At 44.1% G+C, this 8,163-nt stretch overlaps 1 protein-coding gene across 4 annotated transcripts in view; it reads right to left on the reverse strand.

Annotated features, from left to right (window-relative positions):
- AQR (aquarius intron-binding spliceosomal factor) overlaps positions 1-8,163 on the reverse strand; it is a 154,036-nt gene that overhangs the window by 115,322 nt on the left and 30,551 nt on the right. For 3 of the 4 annotated variants that reach the window (XM_050797539.1, XM_050797537.1, XM_050797536.1), the window contains exon 1: positions 256-551. The exons of the other annotated variant lie outside the window; for it this stretch is intronic. In XM_050797539.1, the coding sequence (XP_050653496.1) occupies positions 256-330 (75 nt within the window). In that variant the 5' untranslated portion in view covers positions 331-551. Of the gene's footprint in view, positions 1-255; positions 552-8,163 lie in introns of those variants that run through there. 4 annotated transcript variants of the gene reach the window in all.

Genomic DNA, 8,163 nt, shown 5'->3' on the forward strand with positions numbered 1-8,163 from the left:
CCGGCCTATGTGTCTTTCTTAGGCCATGAACCCCTCAGGCCAGGGCAACCCATCCACCACGGTATGCCCAGCACCTAGCGTAGCTGCCGGCACGGAGCTGATACTCAGCAAAAAAGACTTGTGTGAATGAATTAACAAACGAATGCCTCCTCCGTGCTCCTAGTCCTGGAAAAAAAAGAAAAAACCCCACCACCAGGCCTCGGGGCCACGACGTCCTTACCCCCTCACACATACACCAGACTCGCCCGAGCTCACCTGGGTCACGAACTCCGCGTTAATCTGGGACACCGTAGGGGCCACGATCTTCTTGGGCTGTGCAGGGGCTGCCATGGTAGCACGCTCCCCTCCACTCCGGTGGAAACGAAAGGACCGCCCTGGGCAGCAGCAAGCCTGGTCCACTTCCCCTAAGTTACGGCCGGGGCGCTTAACTCCGCGCTGAACAAACGTTGCGCGCCGGATATCCTCAGGCTTCAGAGTCCCATAGGGAACCCGTACTACAGCCCAAGCGTTCCCCGGGAAGCGGAATGGCGTGTAGCCGGAAGTTCATGCAGGCGTTGGGGCTGAGCTAGCGAGCCAAAAGCTTTGACCTCCTCTGTACGCGCCCTCTAGCGGGCAGCAGAGAGAAGACACCCCGCTGGCGGGATTAGGAGGGCAAGGCAGGGACCCGGTGGATGGTGTTGGATGGGGTTTCTCGTGGTTAGTGAGGAGCAGCGTGTGCGGTGAATGAGAATTTAGGTTTTTTTCAACCCCGAAGAAAAAACAAAACAAAACAAACAAACAAACAAAAAAACAGCCTGGGAATATGGGCTGGTTTTTAACTGCCCTTAACAGTGTTGTAGTTTAGTTTTGTTTTTCTTGAGACGGCGTTTGGCTCTTGTTGCCCGGGCTGGAGTGCAGTGGCGCAATCTCGGCTCACTGCAACCTCCGCCTCCGGGTTCAAGCGATTCTCCTGCCTCAGCCTCCCGAGTTGCTGGGATTACAGGGATTACAGGCATGCGCCACCACACCCGGCTAATTTTTGTATTTTTAGTAGAGATGGGGTTTCTCTACGTTGGTCAGGCTGGTCTCGAACTCCCCGACCTCAGGTGATCCACCTGCCTCGGCCTCCCAAAGGGCTGGGATTACAGGCCTTAACAGTTTTATGGCGGTAAAAACTGACATACCATAACCCAGCCGGGCGCGGTGGCTCATGCCTGTAATCCCAGCATTTTGGGAGGCTGAAGCTGGCCGATTGCCTGAGGTCAGGAATTCGAGACCAACCTCGCTAACATGGTGAAACCCCGTCTCTACTAAAAAATACAAAAAAATTAGCCGGGCATGGTGGCGCTCGCCTGTAGTCCCAGCTACTCGGATTCAGGAGAATCGCTTGAAGCAGGGAGGCAGAGGTTGCAGTGAGCCAAGATTGTGCCATTGCACTCCAGCCTGGTGACAGAGCGAGACTCGTCTCAAAAAACAAAAATAAAATAATAATAAAAATAATTGACATACAATAACCCACACATATTTAGGTTGTAAAATTTGATGCGTTTTGACATGAACATACATTTGTGAAACTGTTGCCGAAATCATGATAATGAGCCCCTAAAAATTTCCTCCTGCACTTTTGCAATCTGTACCTTTCACTATTCCCACCCACTTTCCAGGCAACCACTGATCTGCTTTCTGTCACCAAAGTTTGCTTTTCGTGAAATTTTATATAAATGAAATAATACAGTGCATGCCTTCTTTCACTCAACGAAATGATTTTGAGATGGATTCATGTTGTTGCATGTATCAGTAGTTCATTCCTTTTTTATTGCTTAACATTCATTCCATTTTACTGGCATACCACAGTTTGATAAACTATTCATCTGCTGATAGACATCTGAGTTGTTCCAAGTTCTTAGTTACTATAAATAAAGCTGCTATGAGCATTTGTGTATAAGTCTTCATATGGACATATACTTCCTTTGCTCTTAAATACCTAGGAGTATTTAAATACCTAGGAGTGAAATATTTGGGTTATACGATAGGTATGTTTTTTTGTTTGTTTTGAGACGGAGTCTCGCTCTGTCGCCCAGGTTGGAGTGCAATGGCGTGATCTCGGCTCACTGCAACCTCTGCCTCCTGGGATCAAGAGATTCTCCTGCCTCAGGCTCCTAAGTAGCTGGGATTACGGGCGCACGCCACCACACCCGGCTAGTTTTTGTATTTTTAGTAGAGACGGGGTTTCACCATGTTGGTCAGGCTGGTCTTGAACTCCTAAGCTGGTGATCTGCCTGCTTCGACCTCCCAAAGTGCTGGGATTACAGGCATGAGCCACCGCGCCCAGCAGATGTATGTTTAAGTTTTTTAGAAACTGCCTTCTTTCTGAAGTAGTACTATTTTACGTTCACATCAGGAGCATACAATTCCAGTTTCTTCTCCGCCTCACCAACACTTAATATGGACAATTTTTTTTAACTTTTTTTTGTTTGAGATGGAGTCTCGCTCTGTCGCCCAGGCTGGAGTGCAGTGGCGCGATCTCGGCTCACTGCAAGCTCCGCCTCCCGGGTTCACGCCATTCTCCTGCCTCAGCCTCCCGAGTAGCTGGGACTACAGACGCCCGCCACCGCGCCCGGCTAATTTTTTGTATTTTTAGTAGAGACGGGGTTTCACCGTGTTAGCCAGGATGGTCTCGATTTCCTGACCTCGTGATCCGTCTGCCTCGGCCTCCTAAAGTGCTGGGATTACAGGTGTGAGCCACCGCGCCCGGATTTTTAACTTTTATTTTAAGTTCAGGGGTACATGTGCAGGATGTGCAGGTTTGTTACATAGGTAAAGGTGTGTCACAGGGGTTCATTGTACAGATTATTTCATCACTCAGGCATTAAGCCCAGCATACATTAGATATTTTTTCTGATCCTCTCCCTCTACCCACCCAACCCTCCGGTAGGCCCCAGTGGGCATTGTTCCCCTCCATGTGAATATGGACAATCTTTTAATTTTAGTCTTTATTTATTTATATATTTATTTTGAGATGGAGTCTCACTCTGTCACCCAGGCTGGAGTGCAGTGGCCGGATCCCAGCACACTGCAACCTCCAACTCCCAGGTTCAAGCAATTCTCCTGTCTCAGCCTCCCGAATAGCTGGGATTACAGGCGCACGCCACCACACCCAGCTAATTTTTGTGTGTGTGTGTGTGTTTTTTTTTTTAGTAGAGACGGGGTTTCACCAGGTTAGCCAGGATGGTCTTGATCTACTGACCTCGTGATCCGCCCGTCTCGGCCTCCCAAAGTGCTGGGATTACAGGCATGAGCCACTGGGGGCACCCAGCCCCTAATTTTAGTCATTTTAATAGGTGTGTGATATATTTCATTGTGACTTTCATTTGCATTTCCCTAATGACTAATTGAGCATCTCTCCATGTGCTTATTTGCTATTCATATATCTTTTTTGGGGAAGCCTCTATTCATATTTTTTGCCCTTTTTTAAATTGAATAACTTGGTTTCTTATTACTGAGTTTGAATGCACACCCCTACCATTCCCAAATCCATACATAAATTAAACATGTGTCTCTAGTTAAACTCTCCCTGGATGAACACATGCAAGAAACTGATGACACTATTGTTTCCAAGAAGGAGGAACTGTGGGGAGGGGACAACAGGAAGGAGAGAAAAGTTATTTTATATTTTATACCCTTTTGTAACTTTAGAATTTTGTAATATATATGACATGTTCAAAAATAAACAATGTAGGCCGGGTGCAGTGGCTCACGCCTGTAATCCCAGCACTTTGGGAGGCCGAGACTGGCGGATCACAAGGTCAGGAGATTGAGACCATCCTGGCTAGCACAGTGAAACCCTGTCTCTACTAAAAATACAAAAAATTAGCCAGGCAGGGTGGCACGTGCCTGTAGTCCCATCTGCTCAGGAGTCTGAGGCAGGAGAATCAGTTGAACTGGGGAGGCGGAGGTTGTGGTGATCCGAGATCCGGCCACTGTGCTCCAGCCTGGGCAACAGAGCAAGACTCTGTCTCAAAAAAATAAAAATAAAAAAAAAACGTAAAAAAATAAACAGCGTGGGCCACGTGCAGTGGCTCATGCCTGTAATCCCAGCATTTTGGGAGGCTGAGGTAGGTGGATCATCTGAGGTCAGGAGTTCGAGACCAGCCTGGCCAACATGGTGAAACTCCATCTCTACTAAAAATACAAAAACTTGCTGGGCATGGTGGTGTACACCTGTAATCCCAGCTACTCAGGAGGCTGAGGCAGGAGCATCACTTGAACCCAGAAGGCAGAGGTTGCAGTGAGCAGTGATTGCGCCATTGCACTCCAGCCTGGGCAACAAGAGTGAAACTCCATCTCAAAACAACAACAAGAAAACAATAATAAAAACAAAAATAAGACAGTGTGAAGGTAAAAGCAAAGGCCTGTAGAAGTGGAGATTAAATATGAAGTCCTTTTTACCCCTATATGTTATTGTGTAAAGTTTGTTTAGAGTGCTAGTGATTAAAATTTGCATAATCACAATTTTAAATGTAACAGAGTTTGAATGTATAATATCTATTGACATTTTATTTACAAACACAGTGTCTATAAAACAGGAAAAATAAGATTCTGATAGCTTTTATGATGAATCTTGACATGTAACATTTTGACCAGCAAAAACCACCTGGACTGTATTTCTATACTATGCTGTAGTTACAGCACAGATAAAGCCACAGAAACAGGTCATGCAGGGCTGTCAGAAGTCAGCAATAAGGCTTGACGTGTTGAAAGCCTTGAAACCTAGGGAGAGGAAGCTCTCTTCCACAATAACCATTGTGGAAGACAATGGGAAACCACTGATTGTAAATCTATTTTTGGAAGATGACTTCTGAGTGGTATGTCAAATGGGTTGGTGCAGGTACTATGGGGATGGGAATATCAGCTAGGAGACTACTGCAAATCTAAAGCTAAAATAAAAAGGACTAAATATGGGTTCTGACAGTCGAAGTGAAAAGGAAGGAATAAATACAGAAGACACTGGAAAGACAGAAAAAAAGACATTATCTTTAGTAGTTGAAAGAATAGTGGAAGCATAAAGCACAATAGAGAAGACAGAGGGTAGAGTAGGTTTTAAAAGGAAAAATTATTCCTTTATATAGAGAGACAGTCTGAGGTAGCAGTGAGACAGGTGATAATAAAGTTTATTTTCCAATTTATATGTTTATTAAATTCACAATGTATCTCATGATTTTATGGCCAAGAGAATATTAGGGGCCGGGTGTGGTGGCTCATACCTGTAAACCCAGCAGATGGCGCACCTGAGGTCAGAAGTTCAAGACCAGCCTGTCCAACGTGGTGAAACCCTGTCTCTAATTAAATACAAAAATTAGCTGGGCATGGTGACGCACACCTGTAATCCCAGCTACTCAGGAGGCTGAGGCACGAGAATTGCTTGAACCTAGGAGGCAGAGATTGCAGTGAGCCAAGATCGCACCACTGCACCCTAGACTGGGTGACACAGCGAGACTTAATCTCCAAAAAAAAAACATTAAACCAATAAGCTACAGATCACATGTAGCTTTCTACTGATCTAACACGTAAATGGTTCTAATTTATAATACCTAGCATATTTATGACAAAATGTAGTATCATAATACCTCCCCTCCCCCTTGCTGTCATCTCTATTTTTCTTATCAACTTAGCTAAGTTTCTGACTGATGGTTTTGGACATTCTAAAATTATGTATATTTTATGGTTTTCTCTTTACAAGCTTTCTACAATGTGTTTTGTAGACAGAAAGCAAAGGAACCAGGGAGTCTAGAAAGAAGGGTTTCAAATGACAAGATTGTCACTAGTGTCAAATGCTTCAAAGAAATCTGAAAGAACAAGAATTTCAAAAAGACCATGAGCTTGGCAATTAGGAGACCATTGGTGACCATTATTAATTGGGATATGTTGTAAGAAAATCTACTTCTAAATTGGCTTAACAATAAGTAAAATCTATAGAGGTAATAAAATCTATAGGGGTGATAAGTTAGGCTTCAGGCAGTTGAATCAGGTTTCCAGCTCCATTTCTCTGTGATTCTTTTCTTTGTCCCCCTACCCCATTCCCTCTGTGTTTTGACTTCATCACCAGATGAGTGTCCCTCATGGTACCAAAATGGACGGAACTTCTTCTGTACACCCACTAGTCCTTCCTGAATCACTAAAGTAAGTACATGGTTTTGCTCTGATAGAATTAACTTAGGTCAGTGCTTATCCCCAAGGCAATTACTCTGGCTTAGACCTGGGTTACCTATTTCTGAACAGTCATCATGGCAAGGGAGATATGAGTATTCTGACAGCCTTAGACTGATCACGACCCATAGCTGAGCTGCAACTAGGTCGGTCTAACCCTGACTACTTGGCTGATATGCAGTGAAGGGAGGAGATGTGGTTACAACCAACAATGACCACTACAATAGCCACTGAGAGAGCAACTCCCAAAGGATGGTGAAGAAAACATGTATTCAATAATAAAGGGCTAAGAAGTTAGTGAGTGAAAAGGCCATGAAGGAAGTAGACGGAAGATAAATTTGCAATACTTCTCATCATAAAAGAAAAAAAGTTAATTGTGACAGTATCTAGAATAATAAAACGAAAGTTGTTTGTCCCCACAAACACACCTTTTTAAGCTAGGTACAGGGAACAACACAGATTGCTTAACCATTCATTTCTCTTTCTAAACACAACTTCAAATTTGACCAGTATCCATATCACTCCCTGGAAACCATGTGCTTAAAAGAAAGGTGAATTCCAGCCCCAGTTCCAGGTTATCCTTGTCAGTGATTGGTTCAGAAATGTGGGCCGGGCATGGTGGCTCACACCTGTAATCCCAGCACTTTAGAAGGCTGAGGCTGGTGGATCACTTGAGGTCAGGAGTTTGAGACCAGCTTGGCCAACATGATGAAACCCCATCTCTACTAAAAATACAAAAATTAGCCGGGTGTGCTGGCACGCAACTGTAATCCCAGCTACTCAGGGAGGCTGAGGCAGGAGAACAGCTTGAACCCGGGAGGCAGAGGTTGCAGCGAGCAGAGATCGCACCACTGCACTCCAGCCTGCAAAACAAAGTGAGATTCCATCTCAAAAACAAAACAACAAACAAACAAAACTGTGTTTTGTGAAGCAATTCTGGCAGATGAGAGAGGAAAGTTTTGCTGTAGGCTTTTGGGAAAGTTGTCCCTTGGTCTTGTGAGAGTTTCTAGCTCTCTCACTCACTATCTGCCATGCCCTACCCCTTGTGAAAGGAGCATGAGGTATTGATTACAAAGCATCCTAAAACCACAGGAAAATAGCCGTGCCATTGTGAAAGGCAGAGCAGACAGAAGGAAGCACAATCAATTCAACAATGTGATTCAACAACTCTTAAGCTTATTTATTCACTAGACTTTCAAGTCATGTAAGCCAATTAAGATCCTTATTGCTAAAGCAGTTTGAGTCAGGTATTCTGTCACTTGCAGCCAAAAGCACCATTACTGAATAAGGAACCCAGGAAATTGTTTTCAGACAGAGGGGAAATAACAATTGGAGAGAGAAAAACTAGATACCAGAAAAAGGAACTATTAAGTTCCCGGAAGTGGGCAAGAAAAAAATCTAGCTTCAGAAAGGTGAAGGAACATTATTAAGAGACAGACGACGAGAAACAGAGAAAAGATAAAGTTTTGAGTGAAGACAAGTTTAGAGACGGCATGTTGGACAGGCTTTGATCACAACACAGTAGAAGGCAAACTCATCCTCTGGAAGGATCTAAGTGAAATTGTGGATTTAAGGAAAACATAAAACGTTGTTAATAATTGCTCCATTCATTAATTTCTTCCTTCATACATTCAACATATATTTGAGAACCTAATGTTTGCAACAGTATTAAGCCTTCTCCATAAGTGATATAGACTCATTCTGTTGCTTTCCAGAAGCATGTACTTCAAGTGGATCTCAGAGTATAGTCTCACAACAGCTAACCTTAGTCACTAAATGCAAATTTCGGGGTCCTAAAAGACCTGAATCAGGAACTCTGAGGATGCAGCCCAGCAATCTATGCTTTTAACAAGCCCAATTCACACTAAAGTTTGAAAACCACTAGTTTCTAGTGGAAGATCAACAGAGTTATAAACAAAAATTAAGGGGGAACACAAGGGATGGAGAACTTGGGTAAATCAGAGAGGCTCCCGGAGG

The sequence above is a fragment of the Macaca thibetana genome, chromosome 7 (assembly GCF_024542745.1).
Source record: "Macaca thibetana thibetana isolate TM-01 chromosome 7, ASM2454274v1, whole genome shotgun sequence".
NCBI lineage: Eukaryota > Metazoa > Chordata > Mammalia > Primates > Cercopithecidae > Macaca > Macaca thibetana.